The following is a 27,831-nucleotide window of genomic DNA, read 5'->3' as shown; positions in this document are numbered from 1 at the left end:
AGGATACATTATTTACTTAGGTGAAAGAGAATAATGTAAGCATTAAGACAGACAATCTAGAATAGGCATACTCTCATAAGTATAACCAAAAGTTGACTATGAATATTTCTGTGTTTGAAAGTTACTTGCATATCATTACATTGAGTATTTGGGTAAACAATTAACAATCCACTCTTAAAGATGATCAGAATAGTCACTGAATAGAAAATTAAATATGAACTACTAAATACTTTATAGCAAATCACCTTACATTAACATCTGTTTCCTCAATTTCAAAGAGTTAATTCTACCTATATCAGAGTAAATAGATTTAAATATCACATATAACTTGTCCAAAGAGTTTCTCTCATAAGCTATACCCTCACAAATGTAGTTGCGCTTTATTTAAAATACTTTGTATCAAGTTATTTTAGAAAATAATATGCTCATAGCTACTGCTATCTGTTATGACAGTTCTCTTTCATTATAAAATAAAAGTCCAACACTGCATTTTATTTCTAATAAATTCCTTTAAAAATCCTACCTGTGTTTCATGATTCCAAACACACACACTGCCATTGTACAGACTTGCCAACATCCATGGCTCTGTAGGATGCAAATCTACACTCTTAACTCGATCAGATCTAGCGGTTAGCTTTCTCTTGATATCAAGTCGGAGAGGCTAAGGAGAAAAAAAACATTAAAACAAAAATCAAATTGTTTAGTCAAATTAAATATGAGACCGAAACTACAAATAGTATGTTAATAGGCCTATAAAACAATTCTGTTTTTATTTTGCTAAATTATAGGCACAGTTTAAAGCACCTACTTCTCCAATCATATGTATAAAATATGAAAATATCTAAAAATATTAAACCTACAGCAGCAGTTTTCAAAATTTTAATTCTCAGGATCCTTGACATCTAAAATTTATAGGACCCCCCCAAAGACTTTTTAATCATATTTACTAATGTTTAATCATATTTACTATCCATGGCTCTGAAAATTTCAAAAGAAATTTAATGAGAATAGAGGCAATGTTTTATATTTTTGTAAAAACTCTTTAGATTTTGACTCAATAGGAGATTTTTTTTTTGGTATCTGCTTCTGCCTTCAATATGTTATGATGTTGTTTTGGATGATATATGCCAGAAAAAACTACCACCACACATGGCCTCACATAGATAATAGAGTTGGAAAGAATATTTTAATTTTTGAAAAAAACAGAATTTTCTTCTTTGATACCACATTAAAACTCAAGTGGTAGTTTCTTAAAAGATGCTTGTAATGTGGAATCTGAAACCAAACTAATGAACTGCTTATGCTTTGTTAAATTAAAATCCAGTGGTCTATCCTATACTTTGAGTGGCTTATTCATGCATTTTATAGCATCAAACATTGATTATATGGGATATGTTGGTTCACTAAGTTAGGCATATCTTCCAAATGGAGATGTATTTCATTGTACTGTATCAAAAAGATCATATTCATTAATCTCACCACCTACTTCAACTGATAAGTCTAAAATATTAGAAATTCATCAAGTTCAGTGACAGAAGTTCTCTAAAATTCTAAATTTCACTTTGAAGTTCTAATTTGTCATTAGCAAATAATACTGTCTGGTACCAGCTAACTTCTTACAGTTTTTAAGAGTATGTTTAACAAATAATCAAGTCTAAATAACTAGTTTCTTCAGCTGTTGTTTCATGTAAAGTTCCCCTGACTGTATAAGTGCCTTTCCATGAGACAGCCATCACACTTCAGTAGGCAGCAGCAGAGGTACTTTATGCACCCTCCTCACTTCATCATACAGAATTAAAAAGATGTGTACTCAAATGTTGGATGCAATGCCATCAATCACTTTTACTGTCTCATCAATGACATCCTTAAGTGAAACTGGCTTTTAAAACACTGTGTGACAATGGAGATACACTATCAGTATAATTTGGTGCCTCTGCATGAGCAGGCTTACCTTTCATTACTTTTACACCATTGGTGCAAATATTAACATAGTGAAAGAGGCCAACAGCATCTGACCATTAGGAAAACTTAATCTGTGGTCCTTCCTGGAAGAATGGGGATCTCTAAGGCATTGCAGAACACACTTTGAGCACCTTTGTTTATAAACTACCTACTGAATAAATTCAAAATAGCTGCTAAATCACAGCTCTGTGCCCATGTCATTAGTGTCATGGCAGAAAATATTCTGGGGCTGGGGATTGGCTCAAGCGGTAGTGCGCTTGCCTGGCATGCGCGGGGCTCTGGGTTCAATCCTCAACACCACATAAAAATAAAATAAAGATATTGTGTCCACCTAGAACTAAAAAATTAACATTAAAAAAAAGAAAATATTCTGAAGAAATGTTATTCATGAAGTCTTAGTAACTCTAAGTCATAATAGTAAAAGAGCTCTTCAGAGAAAAGCATATTTATTTTGGCAGAAAAATATGAAACATGAAATGAATATCTACCAGATGTAATTTCCTGAGACAAAGCAAATACCTCACGAGGCATTCATTTATCTTGTTTGAATCTCTATCAAATGTGGGTCGCAGACTATTCCATTCCAGTCTTTGCTCTTACTTTTTCCTATTCATACCTCCTATACTTTTAGCAACAACCTTTACCTTTTACTTAAAGGATGTGAGTTCTCTGACTCTTCAGTTGCCTCAAAAAAAAAAAAAAAGTTTCCACTGTCATATCTTCCTTCTCAAACTTTCTACGTTGAAACCATTATCTCTGAATTCCTTGCTAGTTTGAGGGAAGCAAAACCTTCTGCTTCATCCATTTCTGAAATTTGTCCCACTAATTACTATAACAAAATTTAACATCTTTTTCTGGTCTTCTTAGAGTTAGAATAATGGCAATATTTCATTATAAAAATACTTGATACTTAAAAAATGAAGTTAGGCAAATCTAAGGTTTTTTTTTTTTTTTTAATGTCTATACTGCAAGCACAGGAGACCCAAACCAGCACAAGTTGTTAATATCAATGATGTCTTTGTGCTGGGAACCTGGGTAGGTACACATCCAACACTGTTCTTCTAGAACTAAGGAAACTGGACTCTAAGCCACATATTTTACTGTAACAATGTTTTAATTACTGAGTAAAAGTGATGCTCCAGAAAGTGGGCCAGGGAACTCTGAACATGAGTTATCTCTACATACTCTGGAAGAGCAAATCCCAGTTTAAAACACACAGGTAAATGTGTGCTCCTGCTCTATTTCCTTGAACATTTCAATGATTACTTTGAATAAGGTTCAAGCACATGGGAACAAAGATGATTAAGATGCTCATTCTGTATCCTCCAGCTCCAAAAGTATCCCTCCATCTTCCAAAAGATGGATGATTCAGGTAAATGCAACTGTCATCAATAAAGCCTTTCTTATTACCCTAGTCTGAAGTATTCTTTCCTAGAGGCTACTGTAGGATTTCATTTTAACTGCTCATGGTAAATTTTGCATATATCTCTTCTTGCTTCTTAGAGTAGACACTTAAGGACAGGGTCACTGCTTACATGTCTTTATTTGCACAGCACTTTATATATTTAGGAATTGGGAGAGAGTTAGGAATAAAGTATAACTCAGTACTACAGAGTCACACTGGATTCAAACTTAAGTTCCAATGTTTCAGCTCTACATTTCCTAAGCACAATCCTAGGTAAGTGTATTTAACCTCTCTGAGGTTTGACTTGTGTAAAACAGTGATAATACTAACATATACCTTTTGGTGTTACTAGAATTTAATTCAGAGTTCAGTTGCAACAATACCTGGCTATATAGTATCCACTCCATAAACATTATTTATAAAACCTCTCTACCAGCTACTGAGAGAACTAGGTGGCAAATGTTAGCAAAGTGCACAGCACAGAGTAAATACTATTGTAGTACATGAGCAAACGAATAAATTCACAATTTGTGCTTTTCACAGAAATTGTTCCTAGGTATTGGGAAAGGAATGAGTCTAGTGCCCCCTATTCCACCTCCATGGATATCCACAGATGCTTAAGTCAAATTATGAAAAATGATGTAGTATAGGACCTACAAAGTCCTTCTGTACAATTTAAATCATTTCTAAATTACTTAAAATACCTCATACACTGTAAATGTTGTAAATAGTTGTAATACTGTGTTTTTTAGGGATTAAGAACAAGAAAAAAAAGCCTGTACATGTTCAGACAATTTTTTTCCAAAATTTTCAAACTGCAGTTTATTTAATCTGTGGATGTATAACCCAAAGAAATGGAGGGGCTGACTGTATATTAAAGAATAATGGCAATATTTCATTATAAAAATACTTAATACTTAAAAATGAAGTTAGGCAAATCTAAGGGCTCTTTAAAAAAAAATGTCCGTACTGCAAGCACAGGAGACCCAAACCAGCACAAGTTGTTAATAATATAAAGTGTATAATCAAGAGATTTAAGGTCTTTCTCAAGGGCTCTGAACCTGGGGAAAAGAGAGTCTACAGATAAGTATGGCTTGGCAGGAGCTGTCTGTGAGGGCCACCTTTACATTGCAAAACGGGTGTTTCTCTGAGTATTCTTCTGGCACTATCCATAACTTTCATAAGTTTCCCCCAAGAGATCAACCTCTGATCCAACTTTACCACAATGAGACTTGTTAAACTTAATTTTCTAACTGCAAGATAAAGGACTTGAAATGAGTAATCCACACAGTCTTCAAGCTCCAAAATATCTGACCATGTACTCCATAATATGTTTTTAAAAAGGCAGAAAAATGTTTACAAAAATACTTTCTTTTTTTTCAGAAAAGATATTCTCACTCTTGTTTTTCTTCATCATTATAATACAGTTATGCAAAGGCATTATAGGGAATGTTTGCGAGTAAGTGATAATAAAAATGTGCTGTCCTGATTGCTTGCTATTACTACCATTCACTGCTTTCACTGCATTTGCAATACTGAAAAAGCACATTATCAAGCTTTAAAAACAACTTCCCAATCCTTTTCCCTCTAGAAAACTAAGAGCTACTCCCAAAATATTAGAAATTCCATACTGCAAGCACAGGAGACCCAAACCAGGAATTGTGGGAGGGTTAGGAATAAAGTATAACTCAGTTCTACAGAGTCACACTGGATTCAAACTTAAGTTCCATACACATTTTATTGACCCCCCCCCCCCCTTCTTCTCTGCTTAAATTCATAGTTTGTAGTCAGCACACTATCCAGGAAAAAAGCCCGACAGGAGTGCAAGATTAGCTGTCACAGTCTTCAGCGTAGAATGGAGTAGTTTTGCAAAAACTGCCCAGAGCTCAACGTTTTTCCTAATCCACTGACCCCAATGCAGACCTTAGATGGTTTGGAAAGCACCTTAAGGCCCAACGGGAGTCAGGGACCCCTCACTGATCAGACATTGCCTCCAAAACCAGCCCAGTCTGTTGGTCCCCATCACCTCCTCCCTCCCAGGGCTCAAACAGAACCGGGCCAAAGGCGGCGGCCGCAGCCGAAGCACAGACCGCTGCTTATCACGGCCCTCAGCCGAGGAACCCCAAGAATGGTCCGCAGCCGATAGGACACCTACCATGGCTCCGTCAGTCCGAGCCCGGGAACTCACTTGATCCCGGTGGCGAAGGGCCTGAGAAACCCACCGACCCACAGACTGGCCGACTGACTGACGTGGAACTTCCGGGAAGTGATTCTCGCGATAGTGAGAGGCCCGACCTGAGCGCCTGCGCAAATCCCGCTCGGGGGGCTGGGATTTCCCAAGCCCCGCCCCAGTTTCCTAGGCAACGTGGCCCGCCCAGCCACCCGGAGAAGGCGAGGCTTACTTTGGAGGGCGGGGTGTGGCTTGGGAGTGGAGGTGTGGCCTGCGCGGCGGCCGAACGTAGCCTGGAGCTGCGAAGCGCCGGCCAGGATTTGAAAACCCGGCGTTGTAAAGGATGAGAAAGGCCAAATGCTGAATGTCCGCTGGACACTAATGGCAGGGGAAGCGCGCGGATGGTGAAGTTGGTCGGGGAGGCGGGGAATCGCGTCGCAACTCTGACTCTAGCTCTGAGAGGAGGGGCGGGGAGAGAAATGGCGAAGCAAGTTCTAAAACCTGTGTGCTCTGGTGGACTTGAGTACAAGGTCGAGAGTTCTCTGTGGGCCCTGTAAGGCCCTGATGGAGGAGAAGATAGGGGCCCGACTCCGGGCCTCCGAGGTCAGAGAAGGCTTGGGAGCCTGCAGTTCTCTAACCGAGGGCGATTGCCTTTCGTTGAGCATCCCTGAGTGCCAGTGACTCACTTTGCGCACATTTATCAGTCTTGGATTGTGTGCCAGCTTCACATCAAGTCTGAGTTATCGCTCTTTTACTATTGAGGTAGCTAAGGGTCCGGGCAATTTATTGTCCTGGCCAAGACCTCTTAGTAAATATAGTGTCGGGATTTGCACTCGAAATGGACGTGTCCTGAAAGCCTGTGCTGTGTCTACTATATCCAAGTGGTAGTGGAGTTATAGAAGAGGGGGCCTGTGCCACAGGTGTTGCAAAGTAAAATGCAAGAACATCCCTTACATTCTGCCTTTTTTTCCATTTAAGAAACCATCTTGGGGCAAACAACTTGCCCTCTGGCTACATGGGCTGACAGACATTACCTGGAGACTTTATCTCTCCACCTCCTAGGTTTTCAAAAAGGCAATACGAGTGTGTTGACAGTAATATTCAAAGGTAGGTATTAAAGAATTGCCTTTTAGTAGGCTCCTCTAATGTGACTTCTTCGTGGATTCAGTTTTCCTTATGTTAAAAAAAAAAAAATCAGGCTACAGAATTTCTAAACACCCTTCCATTTTTACTATCCTGTTTTTCAGTTACATTCAATAGTAGAAGAAAAGTGGCTCTGGAATTAGATTTTAGTGCCAGCAGTATGACCTCATGATTTGTAATTGAGGTTAATAATTACATAGTTAGTCTATTGAACGACCGAGGATCACAAGAATTTGTTGAAAATTTAACAAATAAAAATTATATCTAATATGCTTGACTAGTGAAGCTTTCATTATTTCTGATTCCTGACTTGGGTTTGAAGCAGAACCAAGATTACAAAATAAAACGCTGGATCATCTCTATTTCAAAGGGGCTCAGTTAAGGATTCTTAAATCTTTATGTACCACTAGATACAAAAGGATTTACCTAGCTGGTGTTGATGAAGGGCTGAGCCCCCGAGTGTCATGCTCATCTTGTATCATTTCAAAAAATTCCACTGTAGTTAACTTACATTGAGTTCTGTAATTGTGGACTATAAATTAATTATTTCTACCATGACATATTGAAATTGCACTGTAAGAAAATCACTAGGTGCTGCCGTAAGATAATATCCCTAAAATGTTGACATTTAGTTTTGGTTGAAAGAAGTTTCATTTTAAAGAAGTAAAGTTTTCAAGTGTGAACTCATAATACACTACTGTTAAATATATGTATGTATATCCCTATGTGTTCAGCTGTGGGCTTAAAATAAAATCTTTTGTTTACTCTTTGGTTTAGAGGAGACTGGAAGGTTAGAAAAATAGCTCCAGGGAAGAAAAAAAATATGGACAAGCTTAGCAAATTGGTGAAGGGTTTCCCAAGAGGTTGACTGCAATTGATCAACAGATCTTAAAGTCTTACCTGGTCAATTTCCAGGATGGCTGTTTCAGCCCTGCCTTTTGTTGTTGCTGGGAGAATTCCAAGTGGGAATTCTGCCAGCAGAGCCTCTATCAATACCCTAGATGCACACTTGCCTCCCCATCCTGTCCCTACCTCTTTATAAGAAGTTGAAGAAATGAAAATAATTCCTTAAGGAAATATCTACTTTTGTATGTTTGTTTTTACTTTTTAATTTATGTGCATCATCATTTAGCAGAGTGGTGAGTAGGAGAATACATACGAATCTAGTTTCTTCCTTCAAAGTGGTTATGATATATAATCAGGAAGGCTCAGTTATGCCCAAATAATTGAATACCAGACAATGTGAATACCCTGAGAGTATTTGAGTATCAATAAGGTATATTTGAGTATCAATAAGGTAAAGGTAAAATGAAATACCCAGTTGGAGAGATAACAAGTTTCTTGAAATTAAGACAGAATTTGAAGTGAAGAGTACCTGAAATGTTGAGGACTAGAATATGTTCAGTTTGCTTAGAGAATGGAGTTCATAGAAGAGCAGGGAGGGAGAAGAAAGGTGAGGAAGGTTATGACTAGAATCTGAAGACTTTGAAAAACAACATTGGGCTTTGATTCAGTAAAGCAATTGTGAACCATTGGGCCAGAGAAGAAACCTGTTTTTATTTGTACTCTAGAAGATTTACCTTTTGTTGGTCTGATGACACTTTGGAAGTAATGAATCAGAACAGAGAGACTAAAAGTTCAGGAAAAGTGAAAGTGGAAAAAATAGTAATAATAACTTTTTATTGAGTGTCTGCTATGTACAAATCCACAGAAATACACTGGGTTCTGCAATTCACATAGTAATACTAAGAGATAGGCATTCTTTTGTCAGATTTATAGGTGAGAAACTGAGACTTCCATGTAATATGTTCCATGTCACATTGTTCATGAGTGAAGGACAGATCTGAGGTATGAGCCCAAGTCGTATCTAATTATCCTAATTCCCTTTTTACTGGACTGTAATTGCTCCTTTTTCTCTTGAGAAATTAGAGTCAACTGGATACACAAATTGAGTTTGTTAAGTTGAGGAAGTGGGAGACATCTTAATGCTGATGTTTTGAATCTAGTAAACCCAGAGGAATATCTTTAATTAGAGAAAGATGTGGATCTGGTGAATGTTAGTGGAATGAGTGAAGAACAGCAGAGAAAGAGACCCAGGAAAGAAGAAAAAGTGAGAGAAAAGGAATCAGTAAATGAACAGTTGTTATAAGAGCCCCCAGAAAATCATGGTACCCAAGGAAAAGGAAGGGAAAATGGAACAAGGTGACTAGCAGTCTTGGTGGCATTAGAAACTACTTAGCAAAAACTATTTCCAAGGAATGATGTGATTATGAGGACACTAGTAACCTTTAAAAAAGCATTTTCAGTTGAGTAGTGCTAGGGGAAGCACGTTTGCAAGGGAATAAGAAATGATTGGATGATAAAAAAAAATGGAAGTTGTGAATAGAAACCATTTACCAAGAGATTAGTGGTAAAAAAGCAAATGTTGATATGAGAGCTGTAGCACTGAAAGTAGGTTGTCTATTTCTACATTTAGGGTGATGACATCAATTACATTATGATAACACTCTAAACTGATATATGCAGCTATGGACCTTTGCAGTATGAGTAGGAAAAAAACTAGGCACATATCAAGAGACTCTGTGCAAAAAAAAATCAATTTTTCCAGAGAACTAAGAATTGTTCAGCATGCCTGGGCCAGAGAATAAGGGGGAAAGATTGAGAAATGGTACTAGAAAGACAGATGAGGCTCAGCTTCTGAAGGTCCATGATTGTCAGTTTAAGGAACCTGGATTTTATCCTGAAGGCTCTGGGGAACCATGGAAGAATGTTAAGTAGGAATAATCTTCATGCTTCACTACTGATTCATCACTGCCCAACAGTTACTTTCCCTATTAAAGGAAATGTTAAGATTGTCAGATGAATTTCTGCATAAAGTGAATAAAAGTTTTGACCACATGGTCACATATCAACCACCAGCAGACTAAATTGAGTTGGCGAATCACTGAGCTGTCTTCCGGAAAGAGCAAAGATGTGATTGCTGGACATTTAGAAGCAAAGATTTGGCTGATTGCAGAAGATTTGATTGACCACAGTGTGCTGTGCCCATCATATGACTGATTACCTGATAAGAATTTAAAATTTGTTAAAAACAAATGTACAGCATAGGATTTTGGTATGGGATTTTGAATGGAGAGGATATTCACATTTATTTTTGCCTAAAAGGGTAAAAATCTAGATTGTTGGTCTGGTTTTTGACTTGTGTGCAATTTTACCTTTTAAAACTTTAAATTAACCTCATGTTTCTTTAATAAAAATTTTTAGAGGAATCAGAGGTTAAAGTGAGTTTTGAATGAAGTGAAGGAAGTGATTTCCGAGATGGGAATTGTTTAACATGTAAATATGGCAGGCAGCGTTTTTAGGAGTTCGTCATTTGGTGACCTAAGTATCCTGGACCCTATTGTTCATACATGGAGTGCCAAGACCAGCCATGGTAAGTCATGACCAGCAGACTGGGCACTTTGACCCAGGGTTGTGTTGTGGTGTGACCTCTCTAGGTCTCAGTTTCATGACCTACAAAATAATCTTGGACAGCATGAGCTCTAAGTCCCTTCTCAAGAGTCTGTGATTCTCTGATTTTGTGATATTAAGAGGATGAGGAGGGTAGTTGAAGGATGTACAAGTGGACATTTGCTTTCACATCATTCACGTGACAAGGCAGAGGTCTTCCCACATATTTCATGGCATGCATTGCTCCTTTTCTCTGGAAGCCACCTTTGTCAATGGGTTTTTGTTGGGACTTCATTATGCTTGGAACAATGCCCTATGAACCCTAGGGTCCCGAGCACAGGGCAAGGAGCCTGGTAGGTTCGAGGGCACCAGAGTGGAGGCCCATCGGTGCATGGTATGCGGAGTCCCTGAGGAGCTTTCTCTCAGCCAACCTTTAACTTTCTTTCCAGGGAAAAAGATTTCCCAAAGTTTTACATAACCAAGTTGATAAGTTTAGAGCAATTATTTTTCTTTAAGAATTATGTCCTTGCAAATGACAGTGCTGCATAAAAATAAATGAATAATAATGACAAATAGCTTGGCTATCTGGCATGTAGCAGTTACCTTTAAATTAATTGAAAAAAATTTAATGTAAAAGTGAAATATCTGGACTGACAAGGCACTGCACAGTATAATTTCCATCAAATTGCTTTATTCCACTCTCTTCTAAAGAATTTGTCAGCTCAAGTTGATCTAAGGACATTACTGAATTTGAATTCAAATGTAGTTCAAACCCCAAGGTTTAAAAACGAAGTCCTTAGACTCCGAACTCATGATATATACTTTTGTATCTGAAGATGATAATCCAAATCATATTGAGCTGCACTAATACAGGCTTTCCATTCCATGTCAAAGCAACTTCACACTGATAGTGCTTGATACATTCACTAAAATCCAAATAAACCTATTGTCCTTAGAAAGAAGAAATTGTTTATTATGCCAAGTGTGCCCACAATTTTGGTCATCTGACAGTGACAAGGAATACAGATATATTTGTTCTGAAAAGGTTTATATATGAAGTGACTATGACATTTCACTTTATATACATTCATACAGATAGGCAGGCATAGGTAAAGTCAGTATCTGGGGAAGTTAAAAGGGGCCCCTAGGTGATTTTGTTTATTTGTATTTTCAAATTTTTCTATTATATACTGTATAATAAAGAAGTTATTTTAAGCAAATATAAAATGTTCCCAAAATAGCTTGTGATTTTGAAGAAAGCTTATTTTAAATCTAAGTATAACAAAGAAATACTTATTTTCATTTTATAAAACCCACTTAAGGTGAGCCAAAATGATATAGTCATATCCAAAAATGAACAGTTTGCCAAAAGAGAATATGCAATTGCTGTGTGCTATAATGGAACTGTAAATCAGGTATTGAGAAAGGAATGGATTTTATGTTAAGAGGTATTCCTGGAATAACTAGGCAAGGAAGCAACTCTGTTGGAAGGTCTAGAACTGCAAGGGGAAGGAAGGGGCACCCAGGAAGCAGAGGAAAGAAGGGTTCATATGGAGGCTGATGGGAAGGCATAAGCAAAGCTCCTATTCTGCTAATATGTCCTAGAATTGCCAACACATATGGTATTAAAATATGGAAGTATTTACCCATTGTTAGATAGTCTCAGCTCTGAATGTCTACAGGGATGCTTGCGTTCCTCCCCTGCGCACATTCACATTCTAGCCATACAGGGGGTAATAGCTCATTCCACAGGAATCCTCCAGAATCCTGCTCCTCTGACAGCCAGCATCTGGACTAATACTGGGAGTCTTTCATGATTGATGAGTGCCACTATGTTAACCATTTTCAATGTCAACCCTGCCTTAAGGAATGATATAAAGAAGTGTTCTTTGATGAGGAGTCAATGAGAAGAAAAAGCCAGTGTTCCCACCAATGAGATGTGTTCACAGTGGGGCAAGTTTTGAAATAGGTTTGGTAGGCCTTGGCAGCCACCTCCAACCATGTAGGGAAAACAGACACACACATATGTACGTTGTTTTTGTTGTTGTTGTTTGTTTTTTAAATCAACTCCACACCTTGGCAGGGCTTTGTTCTATAATGTTCTCAAACATGGGTTTGGTGAACTTCTCATCTATCTAATCATTCTTACAGTACAATCAATCAAAGTGGGTTTTTCAAGTCTCTTCTAGAGTGTCCAGAATTTGTAGGCAACCACAGATTAAGAAAAGGGACCAGATTTGTTCTCAAATGATATTTTGTAATTGTTGTGCAAAGAGTTCTAGGTGAACACTAATTTTCCTTGAGTGTACAAAAGCTAGATCAGTCTACTCTTTTTTAACTTGTTGTTAAAAAGTCAGCTGGAAGAGAATTCATTATTTCCCCTGGTGGTTGTTAAGATTTATCTCTTTGTCTTAGATTTCTGCAGTTTCATGATGGATTATTTAAGCATGGGTTTCATTTTATTTTTCTTGAAGTTCACCAAGTCTCTCAAATCTGTGAATTGGTGTCTGTCATCAGTTCTGAAAAATTCCAATCTCTATTCTTCTTCATTTCTTCCTGCCATGCCAGTATTAAAGATTTGTGCTATGTCCTCCACATCTTCTACACTCTTGTGGATTTTTTTTTATTTGGTCTGTTTTTTTTTTTTTTTTTCAGTCAGTACTGCTTTCTATAAGGTCTTCAGTTAATTATTTCTCCCTGGTTTAGTCAGCTATTTCACATCTCTGACTAAATGACCAAATCAACACAGCCGTAGAGGAGAAAGAGTTTATTAGAAGGCTCATGGTTTATTTGAGGCTTAAGGTGAGGCTGAACATCACGGTGGGGCGTGTGGTAGAGGGAAGTAGCTCATATGAGATCAGGACGCAGAAAGAGTTTCTATTCTCCAGGTAGAAAATATATACCCCAAAGCTATGCCCCCAAGTCCCACCTCCTCCAGTCACACACTACCACTTCAGTTACCACTCAGTTAGTCCCTATCAGGGGATCAATTCACTGATTGGGTTAAGACTCTCACAACCCAATCATCTCTCCTCTTACATTGTCTCACTCATAAGCTTTTGGGGGACACCTCACATCCAAACCATAACATTTTTGCCCCTGGTCCTCAAAAGCTCACAAACCATCTAACAAGGCAAATTACATTTTTTTTCCATTTCCAAGAGTTCCCCCCCCACCACCTAGTCAACAGTTCAGAGATTGCTCAAAGTTCAAGTCCAAAATCTTCTCTAAGGCTCAAGGCAATCTCGCATTGTGAGCTTCTGTAAATTTACAAGTATTCAATATATAATGGCACGGAGAAAACATGTCCACTCTCAAAAGTAGGAACATAGAAAGAAGTATGGGACCAAAGCAAGATTGAAATCCAGCTGGGCAGATAAGTCCTGTAGTTCCATATCCAGCATTTTGGGCATCATAATGTTTTTCTCTAAACAGCATATGTAGCTCTGCCCCTGTGGCCTTGTTTGTTCATCCCAAGAGGACTTTATGTTGGCTTGTCTCTGCTTGATTCCTGCAGCTTTCCTAGGACTATGTGCCATGTTACTGGCATTTCTTAATCTTGGGGGTCTCCACTACAGCTTTGGCTGGCTTCCTTCTCACATCTCCACACTTTGACTTCTCCAGGGGTTGCCCACAGGGACTCTCACTCTGCTGCACTTTGCCTGCCCTCCCAGGCCTTCCTTTAAAATCTTGGTGGAAGCCTCCATGACCCCTGCAGAATTAGCATCACGTGGTTGACGTCAAGGTCTGCGGCCATCTCAAGCAGTAGCCAAGGCTCCAGGGACCCTGGCTGCAGTAGCCTCTGAGTGTCTGGGTGGCTGAGCACATTGAAAAAATTTCCTAGGTCCCCTTGTGCAAGAAGTGTGTTCTACTTGTCTCTTCTCAAGAGAATTTTCACTTTTGAAAATTGAGCTTGAGATGGGTGGGGCCTTGCCAGCTCCTGAGATGCCGTCAAGCCATCTTTCTTATTGTCTCTGGACAAAGTTTTCAGGAGTTCTGTAGTGGCAACATTGACAGCTGCAACTTCCTTTAGCCCAGTTTTACCCCTGCCTTTCAAGACCAAGTTTTTCAAATATCTCTTATCTGCTTTCTTCTCTTGAATATCACAATAAACTTGGCTAAAGGCAGCCAGTAATATCCATGCCACTGCCTGAATGCTGTGCTTTCTAGAAATTCCTTCTGCCAGATTAAAAAGTCCAGGGCTTTTAAAATCAGTTTCACAGAAAGTCTCAGGACACAGGCAAAATTCAGACAACTTCTTGGCCAGTACATAACATGAATGGCCTCTACTCCAAATTCCAATAGAGTGCTCCTTTTCTGAACCCTCTTCAGCCTGGTCTTCACTGACCATGGTCCCATTGCTATTCCGGTCTTCTAAGCTCCCACCAGAATCGGCCATTAAATTGTGCTTACAACAATCTAAAGCATTTCCAGCTTGCACTTCTACACATCTTAAAATTCCTCCCACCAATTCCAAAAAGCTTTAAAAAATTCTGAACCACATGGTCAGGTTAGTCATAGCAACAACCCCACTCCTGACCAATTTCTGTTGTAATCAGCTTTTTTGCTGCTGTGACTAAAGGATCTGACCAGAACAATTTTAAGGGAGAAAAAGTTTACTTAAGGGCTCATGGTTTCAGAGGTCTCAGTCCATGGAAGGTTGGCTCCATTCCTTGGGGCTTGAGGTGAGGCTGAACATCATGGCAGAAGAGTGTGGCAGATGGAAGCAGCTCATATGGTGATCAGAAAGCAGAGAAAGAGTGTTTCTATACTCCAGATACAAAATATATACCACAAAGCTATGCTTCCAAGTACCACCTCCTTCAGCCACACCCTACCACTTCAGTTACCATTCAGGGAATTCCTATCAGGGGATTAATTCACTGATTGGATTAAGACCCTCATAACCCAATCATTTCTCCTCTGAACTTTCTTGCATTGGCCACACATAAGCTTTTAGGGATACCTCATAACAAAACCATAACACTCTCTTATATTGGCAAAATATTGCAAATATCATCATTGAGTTTAATTTTTTTATTTGTTCTTTTTTAGTTATGCATGATAATAGAATGTACTTTGACATATTACACATACGTGGAGTATAACTTTCCATTTTTGTGGCTGTACATGATGTGGAGTCACACTCGTCATGTATTCATATATGAACCTAGGAAGTAATGGCTGATTCATTCTACTGTCTTTCCTATTCCCACCCCGCCTCCCTTCCCTTTGTTCATTTTTGTCTAATCTAAAGTACTGATCATTGAATTTTTAATTTCAGTTAGCTTATCTTTTTATATTTGGCTTGATTCCTTTTCAGATATAATATGTAACTTTTTATAATCTTATAGGTCCTTTTAATTTTGTCACTTATTTCTATAAACATGATAAGTATAGTAGTCTTCTGACCTTGGTCTGATGGCTAAAGTCGGTGTAGGTCAATTCCTTCTCTCTGGCTGGTTTCCTTGATTCTTCCTATCTTTGCTTGGATGACTGATCATCATCCTGAAATCATTTGTGGGGGAATTCTTAAGTCAGTTTGGATGTTCCCTCCTCCAGAGAAGCTTTATTTTACTTTTTTCCAGGCACCTGAAGACAAGGACGCCCAAGATCTCCTCCTATTAATTACATGGCTTAAAAGTCGTGGGGCTTAACTGAATGAACACATGGCTCCAATCTACATGAGGGAGGTCAGTGTGGCCACAACTTTTTAAGTGCTGTTTGTCTTTTTTTTTTCCTGCTTGGCTGAGGGCCTCAGAAGCATTTCCTGAAATCCCCTGAGACTGAGGGATAGGCAGGGCAGGTTTGGATCTAGTTTAACCTCAGATTGCATGTGTATTAATTTGTTGTAACACTCTCCAGTTTCTGTGGCCCAAATCTTGACTTGTGACATCTATCTCCTAGTGACCACAGCAGTATTGTCAGATGCCTCTAGGGGTTTTGATCATCTGGTAGCGTTCTTTACCACCTTTGGTAGCATAGATATTGATCTGGAAGCTCTTTATTGTGTTTTCAAGTAGTTTGGTTATTTTAAGGGAGTGGTGTTTGTTTAGCTATATTTATCTGTATTTTTTGTTGCTGTTTTCAGCAAGAAGGCTGATCTGAATAACCTAGCCTGCTACTACCAGCAACCAGAAGCCTCTGAGGGATTTTATAATTGAGTCTTAATAAATGTGCTTTGGGGATGAAAGACAATAATGATGATAAGTTATTCCAATTTAGAGTGGAGGAAAGAGGTCTTGGCTGAATTGTCTAGAAGTTGTATAACCAAATAGTAGCCCACACCAGAGCTACATTTTTAAAGGCAGTGAGAGGAAGGCCTTCTCAGTGCCCCCTGAAAACCAGCCCCATCTGTGGGCAATGTGGCAAAGTAACAATTTGATGTATTCGGCAAGGGTTGTCTGCAAGTTGCTGCAGATGTTTGTTTTCTCCCAGCATTTCTTGGCCTTGACTCTCCAATAGCTTCTGTTCGTCATCTGTCCCAAGTCATCCCTGCATTCTCTCCACCAGGGCTTCCTCTCCTGCCAGGATCAGAATATGAAGGGAAGGTTCACAGCACTCACCAGTATTCCTAGGTTAGAACAGGATCTTCTCCCATGGGAAAATGTTACATGCCCATATTTACTTGTATGATTTCAAGACTACATGAAACCCATGTTAAAACAAGCACCAAGTCAATGATATAGACCATAGAAATTTAATAAATATTTCCAGATGAACTGTTGTGTGCTAGGAACCATGAACATTTCTCCGGAGGGAGGGGTGAAGGGGAGGAGAGGAAGAGGGAGAAAGGGAGGGAGGGAAATGAGATACCGTCTTATCCTAAATGTGTCTGCGTTTTTTATGATAAGAATTTTACAAGAATATTCATCTTCACAAACATATCTAGGGTAACTGCTCTTTTGAAAAGACCTTGTAAAATCATTCTAACTATTTTTTAAAAAGCAAGAAGATCAGATGAGCTTTATTCCAATTGTAATAAAATAACAGGGAGCTAACTATAGATTTTAGTGGTTCATTGCCACATGGTCAAACATGGAGGGGTCACTAGTGCCTGCACAAGTGACCTCTTCCCACATAGTGGGTTATGGCCATGTTATCATGGGGACAGCATCCATGGGTCACTAAAAAGAAATTAGAGATTTACACTACTACTTAAGAGCCCTGGATAAGGAGAGTGTCAATCTTGCTTTTGGCATTAAGGGAGAAGGTAGAAACACCAGAAATTTGGCCACATCTTCCAGAAGTCAAGACTAACAAAGATGTTCTTGATGCAGCTTTGGAACATTTTGTACAGATCAAATGTTTTCTCATTTTCCACCATTCCCAGTTGCCATTTGCTAAAAAGCTAGTGTAGACAATAAAATTCACCAATGAGACTGAATGAGCTCCTTATCCTGGGACTATGTAGAAGTGCATTGAACATTTAAATTTACAACACTCAGCTTTTGAGCTCAAAAATAAAGAAAAATGAATACTCTATCATCAATTCTTCTTTATTATGGAGTGAGCATAAGCAAGAAGTGAGTTTGTTGTACTCTCAGAATATTTCAGTCCTTTTTGTAGCTCCCATAACATGAACCTATTGCTTCAATGAATGAGATTTCAGGGCTTAAATGCAAAGTGGTCCCAAATGCAAAGTCTTTGTCATCTAGTGCTTAATCCAGGAAACAGTGAAGGTAACAATGCATATGTTGGATTTATTAAAATACAGTTGTATATCTGTCTCCAGGATGGTTCCTCCTAAGGACATTTTAAAGATTATTTTGTTATAGTTTTGCATATTGTGTTCAAAACCCAAACCTTGATTGTCTGACTCTGATATAAATACAAAATACGTCTTTTTCTTTTCTTTCTTTCTTTTTTTTTTTTGAGAAAGAAAAATTCAGACAACTAGTGAATTGAGGGTGCAAAATGGACAGCTTACCATGAAGAATTCAGTGTGACTATTTCTAGCCAATGACTTTTTATGGAAGATCTGTTCTGCACAAGACACTATTAGGTACTGCTGAGGATATGGTAAAGATTCCTGCCACTCAAAATCCTTCACTGCTGCACTGAGTTCTATAAAGAAGGAGCAAACCAAAGATAAAAGGAGCACAGAGAAGGGGAGGATGCCAGCCAGCTGTCCTGGGAGAGTAAGGATTACTTCAGGCAGAAAACACTTAAGGAATGAACAGATTTTGAAAGAGGGAGACCGTAGCAGTTGGATATTGTGGGTGTCATAATTTGGTGATTTTTTGTTCAGCAACACTGAAAGTATCCCCATTTTATAGTAGGGGAAATATGGTGGTCACAAAGATTACCTACCTTGCCCAAGGCTACAATAGAGTGGGGTCATCAATCCAGATGGGTATGGTAAAGGATATAGCCCCATCTGTTAATAAGGATGACGTTAGGCTAGGTAAATTCCTAAAACACTCCACTCAGTAAATGTAAGTTTCCCTATTTTCTTTCTATATCGTATCTACTATAGCACCTCCCTCAGCAGTAAATGTCTAATAAAAAGGTCAAGAAGAGGGCTAGAAGGTGAGGTTGAGGTGATTGTACAAGCAGGAAACTTGTACAATCACTGGGGTCTGCAGTCTGGAAGAGGACCCAGTATAAATCCCATGGGAAGATTTTTTTTTTTTTGCCTGTTTTCTATTGCTGAGGAGTTGAAAACAAGGTCTTCATTAGGACTCAGCCCTACTCATAGTAACCCTGATTATTGCTCTATTAGAATGTATGTGTACATATTCATAAATATATATACAAATATAACAAGTAGTATTGTATGTGTATCATATATTTAGAAATTTGAATGCCACAGTGGGGTGTTTTTTTTTCCAACTTACTACTGTGGATGCCATTGCTCTGACTGCCCTGCATACCCCCCTGGTTTGGGAGAGTTCTCTGTCCCGTTCCTTGCAGGCTTGAGCTTGAGTGTGGCACCTGACCTCAGTACAACCTATAAGGTGCTCCTGCCTGCCTGAGCTGAATCCTGGGAGGCCGGTGGGTAGGGGATAATTTGCCTCACTGTCCCAACACAGTGGGTATGTCCAGGGCAGTGAAGTGCAGCAGCACCAGGGGAGGGGACCCAGGGCCCTGATACTCATCTTCCATAGCAGAGCAAACAGGGTCATGGCCTGGCCTTATTCCCCAGCCAGAGTCCTTCTGAGGCACACCTTAGGCTTAAGGTTTCTGGAGTGAGTGTCTGTGGTTTCCATCAAGAGTCCCTCCCAGCACAGGATCCAGTAAACTGCCCCCACAAAAGAAGCTATGGTGCTCTCAAGAGTGCCTCTGAAACCCAAAGGAAAGCCCCCAAAGTCACAGTGACCATAGCAAAGTTGGGATCGCAAGGAGCCATTTCACACGGACTTGGATTTGGTTATCATTTATGGAAATAATGCTCTTTATGCTCCAGATATATGGGCTGCAAGAAAACAGAATCAATCATTAACCAAGGCCCTTGACTCCGTGGCTCGGTTGGTTCCTTGGCTCATTTCTTATTTTATCTAAAGCCGGGTCAGACTATTCAGGTGGAATGTTCATAAAAACCAAAGCCTTGGTGTGAACATTTCCTTTAAGGTCAGGGTAATTTACAGTCTGTCCAGAGAAGCTCTTAGAGATGTAGAATGTGACTGCAATCCACAAGGAACTCTCATTACCCTTCCCTCCTATTAGAAATTGATTCTGGCACAGTTGCTTCAGGTGGAAAGTGACTCTGTCAGCAATTGCTGTTTCTTTTTCTCACACATTGGGGTTTCCCCCACCAAGGTATTAAAGCTTCTTTAATGTTCCTTTAGGAGAGGTTAAATACAGTTATCAACCAACATTTGGAGTTTCATATCTCCCTGCTATTTCTACTGGGCTTTGCTTCTTGGGCAATTAGCAATCATGTGGAGTAGAAGATCTTTTCTCGAAATTACTTGAACTTGGCTACTCTGTGTGCCAGGTGACCCTGAAGGAGAATGCTGCTAAACAAGACACTCAGACCTGACTGTGGTTGGCAGTATTTGTCTTCCTCTCTCTCCCTACCCCCATGGCTCTCCCTGTATTTTAGGAACAGATGACACTAATACTGTCGCCATGCTATTTCTAATGGCTTGCAGCTTGACTCTGACCAGACTCAGTGAACAAGCCCCCTTCAATAGTGAAGTTAAAGCTGACAAAGATCGGGGTGAGCTCATCTTTGTATGTGGCCATGGGAGTTCCTGTAACTTTCTGGGTATTTTCTCTCAATAGCATGAATGGTGCTACATTCATAATATACAACCTTTCAATCTATTAAAATTTACGCCCCCTTTAGTTACATATAAAAATTCTCCTGCCCCATACATAGGACATTATATCTTTCACAGATTCCCAGACATTAAGTAGAGGTTGATCTTAATTTTATTATATATTTTCAAGTTTCCAAATATGGAAACATATTGAATATGCTTTTTAAAAAATGAACTGGGATCCCTGGAACTTTGGGTCAGCCTATATAAAAGGAGTCAACCTGCAGGGTGGTGGCCCAACAGCCATTCTTAACCTTCTCCTTGATGACAAGTACTTTAAACACTCATTAGCATTTCCATTTTTCTTTGCAGTGAGGAATGGTCATGCAACATAGTTGTGGCGATGCTTTTCAAACAGAAGTCTGCTGGTGGGGGTTCTAGAAAACTTTGCATAAAGAAGACAGACACACCTGCCTCTCCTGCCTTCTTGATCTGGGGAAGTTTACCACTGTACCACCCTCAGCCTTTTCAATATAAAATGATAACAATATGTAACTCAAGGGTTATAAAGCGAAGGTATGTGAGATGAGGGCGCATTTTGAAAAGTACTAGCCCCATGTTTTTGCATCTGGTTTTTCTTTTACCCTTTACTCCCACCACTCCATACCTTTACTCATGGTCAACTATTCTATGATTATTATCTCAGGGATGGAATGTACTGGTGAAAACAGATATAAGAAGTCCCTCGAAGTCACTGAGTAGGTGGGGGTATGGAAAAACAAGACTCCAGGCATAGATTAGAGAATTACTAATGATTCATGGAGTTTTAAAAATCATAAAAACAGTAATTGACTTTCATTTACAGGAAAATGGAGTGGACATATTTTCCCTCTCTGTCTCCTACATATAACAGACCAGTTAGGGACCTCAGACTCCAAATAATGATGCAATGGTAAGTTCTATGGGTTTTCTTTTTAAACTATATATCCTAGATTTGGAACTGAAGAATTCAACACCCAGGAAATATCAATTACTCAAAGCAAAAATAGCCCAAATAAAAGCCTATTCTCACTAAGCAGTGGACCATGAAAGGGGCAAAAATAGCAAAACAAAACTCTTAGATGATAATTGCTTTACTCCAGCAAAGCACCTTAGAAAAAATGCTGCCCTACCCATTTCATGGCAGCAAAGACCAAGTAGTAAGCCTAGATTTCTACCTTCACCAGACTGTGATAAGTGTCTCAACCCTTCTGCTGGGGTGGTGCCAAAGAAGGACAAGTGGAGTTGGGACCTAATCCCCATTGGATGATAAGCAGGCCCACACCCCCACAGCATTAGTGGACACCATGTGAGAAGCCTGGGATCCACCCCTATCTGCCAGAGGTGAAGTTCTCCCCCATTGGGGCAGCATCAGAGAAGGTCCAGAACTAAGAAGTCCACTCTCTTTTCCATCCCCATGGCATCTATTACTGGACACCTAGGGAACAGCACGAGGCACTCCTACCCATCCCATCCAGTTAGGTATCAGTGTTAGCCTTGTGGGAAGCTAAAACTCTGCTTAACACCTAGAAATAACAAGAAGCTCCCACCGTCATGTCCTCAGGTGTTAATGGAGGCTGAATGAGAAAACTTGACTTTTACCTTCACCTGTCAGTAATTAGATGCCCTTCCAACCTAACCCCCTGCTGCTGGAGCAGTGTCAGAGGAAGTCAGCCAGACCAGAACATTAAAATAACATAAGAGCATCAAACACAATACCCAGAGCGCCCAGGCTTCAACTGAAAATCACTCATCATACCAAGAACTAGAAATACCTCAATCCAAATGAAAATAATAAATTTAAATGTCAAAATACCAGTTATTGACTGGAATTGTAGTTCAGTGGTGGAGCGCTACCTAGCGTGTGAGGCACTGGGGTTGATCCTCAGCACCACATACATATCAATCAATAAAATAAAGGCATTGTGTCCATCTACAAATAAAAATATTTTTTAAAATACCGGTTATTTTAGAATTATGTGACGAATATTTTAAGCCAGTCATCATAAAAATACTTAAAGGAGAAATTATGAGCATACTTGAAACAGAAGCAAAAAGTCTCAGGAAAGTGAAAAGGACTTATCAGGAGAAAAACTGAAGGTAGGAACAACAAAATAAATATTTTACAAAGGAAAAATCTTACAAGCAAAAAATTTTAAAAACTTCAGCGGATGGACTTAATAACAAAAGGAGGAGGACAGAGGAAAAAAATAAGTACAATGTTAGGTAGAATATTAGAAATTATCCAGTCTGACTATCAGAGAGAAAATAGACTGAGAACAAAACGAACAGAGCCTCAGGGAATCTCTGGAATTGGAACAGAATATCTAACATTAAGTCTTTATAGTCGTGCAAGGAGAAGAGAAAGAAGACAAAGCTGAAAAAGTACATACATAACTAATGGCTGAAAATCTCCCAAATTTGGCAAACTACATAAACTTCCATACTCAAGAAGCTGAGGGAACTACAGAATAAACTCAATGAAATCTACACCAAGACTACATTCTAGTCAATTTTCTGAAAACTGAAGACAAAAGAGGATCTTGAAAGCAGCAAGAGAAAAAAAAATGATTCTTTACTTATAGGAGAAAACCAATTCAAATGACACCATCTTTCTCATCAGAAGCCATGGTGACTGATTGGATGGAAGGAGCACATTTTCAGGGGCTGGAAGAAGGACACAGAATCCTCCACACCCCAAATGATCTTCAGAATAAAAAGGAAGCATCAAGATGCTCTCAATCAAAAACAAAAACAAAACTAAGAAAATTTGTTAGCAGCAGCAGTACTGAAAGACAGGCTAAAGGAAGTTAGGGACATAGCCCTAAATGTACATAGAGGAAATATTTAAGACAATTGTATCATAAGTGAAAGAGAGTAAAAACATATAAAGGGAGGTAAGCTTTTATACTTCACGTGAACTGGTAAAATGATGCTATCTATAGACTGTGACAAGTTATTATAAATAACATGATTACATAGTAATAAAAACAGCCATTGAAAGGCTAAACAAAGAGATATAATCGAAACACCATTAAGTCAAAATGGAGTACTAAAAAGGCCAAGTAACCACAGAAAAATAAGAAAATGAAAGCAGAGAAGTGAAAAGAGAGAATAAACAAAAACAAAATATAAAATGTCAGACTGAAGCCTTCATGATCAATAATTACATTAAATGTTAATGTCCTAAATACATTAAAAGCAAAGATTGGCAGAGTTGATTAACTGTGCGCTAGCTACAAAGAACTCACTTCAAATACAATTATATAAGTAGGCTGAAAATAAAATGATGGAGTAAGTATAATGTAAGCATTTATCAGGGGAAAGGAGAAGTAGCTAAATATTCCAGATAAATAGATGTCAGAGAAAAGAAAACTTCCAGGGAGAGAGATAGACATTATCTAATGATAAGATAACCTAAGTTTTCACCTCAAGAACATAGAAAAAGAAGAGGAAAATAAACCCAAAAGAAGCAGAATGAAAGAAACACTGAAGACTAGAAATCAATGAAATTGGAAATTAAGATGAATTCAGTAAAACTAAGAGCTGTTTTTTTTTTTAAGACTAATTTCTAGAAAGACTGACAAAGAAAATACAAAAAATTGCCGATGTCAGAAATGAACAGGGGCTGGGCTAGAGCTACCACTATGTAGTCTCCAAAAGGATAACAAACAACTCTAAATAAATATAACCTCTAAGATAAAATTGGCTGGCTTCTCAGAAAACAAAATTATCCCAACTCACCTAATACAAAATAGAAAATTTGAATAGCTTTATGACTATTAAGGGAATTGAGTTTATAATTTCAGAACTCCTCAAAAAAAGAAATCTCCAGGCCCTGATATTTTTCTGGAGAACTGAGTCAAATATTTAAAGAAGAATGAATAACAATTCTGTATACTTTGTTCCAGAAAATAGAATAAGAAGGAACACTTTCTACTTCATTTTATGAAGCTAGTATTGCCTTAAACCAAAATCAAAGACAATATCTACCTGTCTATTTACACACACAAACAACCACTATCTCTCATGAACCTAGACACAAAAATCACCAACAAAATGTTACAACATATAATTTGGCAATGTAATACAAGGAATTATACACCATGACTAAGTGGAGTTTATTCCAGGAATGCAAGGCTCTTTCAATATTTGGAGATCAATCAGTGTAATCCACCATATCAATGCACCAAAGAATAAAAATTACACAATCATATCAATTGATACAGAAAAATTATGTGTCAAATTTCAACACACTTCTTCATGTTTTAAAAAAACCCTCCAAGAAAAATAGGAATAGAAGGTAATTTCCTCTACTTGAAATAAACCATCTACAAAAACCATCAGTTAACTCACTATTTAGTTGCAAAGAATTGAACACTTTCCCTTAAGAGTGAGGATAAGGCAAAGACGTTCACTCTTATCCAACATAGTGATAGGTGTTCTATCCCATTCAATTAGGCAAGAAAAGTAAATTAAAAGAATATATATTAGAAAGGAAAAATAAAATTGTACTTACTTGAGGGAGTGTCTATTTGGAATTCCAAGAAATCTACATAAAAACCATAATATGTTCAGAATAAGTATAGAATACAAGATAAATATACAATAATCAATCTATTGCTATACACTAGCAAAGAAAACAGACACAAAAATTAAAAATGCCTATTACAAATGCTTAAAAATTAAACATTTAGGGGTAAATGTAGCAAAACATATACAGAATTTGTATGCTGAAAACTGTATATTGTTGATGAAGGAAATAGAAGAAGATCTAAATTAATGAAGAGGTATACTATGTTAATGGATTGGAAGATTCAATATAATTAAGATGTAAATTCTCCCTAGGTTTATATAGAGGTTGAAGGTAATTTTTGTCAAAATCCCAAAAAGTATTTTGTAGATATAGACAAGATTATTCTAAAATTTATATGAAATGGCAAAGATACTATAATGACTTAAACAATTGAAAAAGAATAAAATGAGAGCAATAAGTCTTACTGATTTTATGACATTATATAACACAGTAATCTAGACTACATAATTATTGGAGGAAGGATACACATGCAGATCAATAAGATAAAATGGAGAGAAAAAAAAAGATAAAATGGAGAACCCAGAAATCAATGCACACAAATATGCCCAACTGATTTATAGCAAAGGTACAAAGGTACATAATTCAATGAAAAATAAAAAAAGAGACTTTTTAGTAAACAGTACTTGAACAGTTGGATTTTATTTTAAAAAAGAACCTCCCTTTTACTTTGCCCATTCTCGTACTTTGTACATAAATTAATTCAAAATGGATCATGGACTTAAATGTAAAACATAAAATTTTAGAACTTTTAGGAGGAAATATAGGAGAAAAATCTTCAGATCTAGGACCAAGTATGAGTTCTTAGAGTTGACACAAAAAGCATAATCCATAAAGAAAGAATCAATTAATTGGGCTGTGTCAAATTTTGCTTTGTAAAAGACTACATTCAGAAGATGAAAATATAAGCTGCAGATTGGGAGAAATAATGGTTTCTCGTGTATCTGAGAAAGGGTTAGTAAGTAGAATGTACAAGGAATGCTCAAGGCTTAACAGTGACATACAATCCAATTCTTAAATTGGGTAAAAGATACGAAGAGCCAGTTCATTAAAGAGAATACACCAAAGGCAAATAAACACATGAAAAGATGTGCAAGGTCATTAGCCCTGTGGGAGAATCACTACACAGTGGATGGCTAAAATGCTCTAAGAAGGTGGAGAAACTGGGTTACTCAGACATTACGGATGCAAAACCGCGAGGCCACTGTGGGAAACATTTTGACATTTTCTTAAAGACTGAATGTGAAGTTACTGTAAAACCTAACAATTGTACTTCTGGGTCTTCATGCCAGAGAAATGAAGCTATATATGGAAACTGTACATAAATGATTATTGCATCTTTTTTCATCACAGCAAAACACTGGAAACAATTCAGACGTTCTCCAACAAGTGAGTGAATAAATAATCCGCAGCTCATCTGTACCACAAGACGCTACTCAGCAGTAAAGAGGGACACACTCTTAGTCCCGGTGATAACCTGCATGAATCAGGAGAGAATCATGCTCAGTTTGGAGAAGCCAATTCCCCAGGAACTGGAGACTGTATGATTTCATATAGCATGCACCAACGAAATGACAGGATCATAGAAACGGCCAACAGACAAGCTGCCAGGGTTTAAGGAATGGTAGGAGAGAGGGGAAGAGACTGGGCTAGAAAGGCCCCGGGAGGGATGGTTGTGTGCTTGTACAGTTCTGTGCCTTCACCATACTGAGGCCAATTTCCTAGCTGTGATATTGTAATATAGTTTTATAGGTGCTACCACTGGGTGAAACTGGGCAAAGGGCCTGTGGGATCTGTGTTCTTTCTTACAACTACACGTGGATTTACAACTACTTCAAAATAAGTGTGATTAAAAATATCAATACTTTGTTCAAACGATGTTACTTTATTATAGGTAAAACAACTTCTATCAACTGTAAACAACTTCCCTACAAGCATAAGCAAGTGGATTTAAAAAAAATAATAATTTTGAAATACTTTCAAACAAAAAAACCCACAAAATGATAGTTTTCATATACTCTACACACATAAGCTCCCAATTATTACACCTTGAATAAACACAGTACAGTGATTAGGACTAGGATATGGTATAATACCATTAATATATGGTATAATACCATTAACCAAGTTCAAGACTTCTTCAAATTCCACCACCATTCTTTTTAAAAAATGTTCCAGGGTCCCATATTGTATTTAGTTTGATCTTCAACAATCTTTAATCGTTCCATATTCTTTTATGGCCTTGACACCCCCAAAGATCAGGTATTTTATTGAGTCCCTCACGATGACCTGCCTAGGGCCTTATCATGACTGGACCGAGACTGGGAAAGGAGTGGTGGGGAGGAGTGGACAGCTGTCATTGAATTTTGCAGAATTAGGTTCTTCATCCCTGACCTTCTAGGAGTATTTCCAGGGCAACAACCACAGAAGCACCAAATAGACTTGTGGAACCCAAGAGCCAAATCCCATCTCCACAATGAGTTTCTGAGCTGGCAGGTCTCCCCTCCAGAGGAGAGGAAACATTGAGGGCATTCCCTAAGCTCCCTCCCATTCTGCCCCAGAATCTAGATGCAATCAGGAGGATGAAGAGACCCTTCCATGGCAACCACCGGCAGAACAGAGAGGCTCACTCTAGAATCTGTTTTGAATCATAGAACCTAAGTTTTATTTCTTATGCTCTTGAGCTATTGCCTGGGATTCATACCTCCTGGTAAGCATGAAATAAATGAGAGTGAATATTATGAAAGAAGGTGTCTGTATGTAGGAGAGGGGCATGAGCATGAGTGTGTGGGTTGGTTCTGAGCAGAGCGGCTGCACATTCTAAGGCCTGGAGTTAGGAGTGAGCACGTGCATCTGGGCA

The 27,831-nt window shown here is 38.4% G+C and overlaps 1 protein-coding gene across 4 annotated transcripts in view; it reads right to left on the bottom strand.

The window, feature by feature from the left end:
• Positions 1–18,556, bottom strand: part of Copb2 (COPI coat complex subunit beta 2) — a 63,345-nt gene extending 44,789 nt beyond the window's left edge. For 3 of the 4 annotated variants that reach the window (XM_048794384.1, XM_048794386.1, XM_015486992.2), the window contains exons 1-2: positions 5,523–5,678; positions 524–661 (exon numbers count right to left, since the gene is read on the bottom strand). In XM_048794384.1, coding sequence (XP_048650341.1) covers positions 524–661; positions 5,523–5,525 — 141 coding nt within the window. In that variant the 5' untranslated portion in view covers positions 5,526–5,678. Of the gene's footprint in view, positions 1–523; positions 662–5,522; positions 5,679–5,979; positions 5,985–18,552 lie in introns of those variants that run through there. The other variant, XM_048794385.1, reaches the window with a different exon arrangement.
• Positions 18,557–27,831: the final 9,275 nt, after the last annotated feature.

Source organism: Marmota marmota, unplaced genomic scaffold, assembly GCF_001458135.2.
Source record: "Marmota marmota marmota unplaced genomic scaffold, marMar, whole genome shotgun sequence".
Classification (NCBI taxonomy): Eukaryota; Metazoa; Chordata; class Mammalia; order Rodentia; family Sciuridae; genus Marmota; species Marmota marmota.
This window is presented reverse-complemented; position numbering and strand designations above follow the sequence as displayed.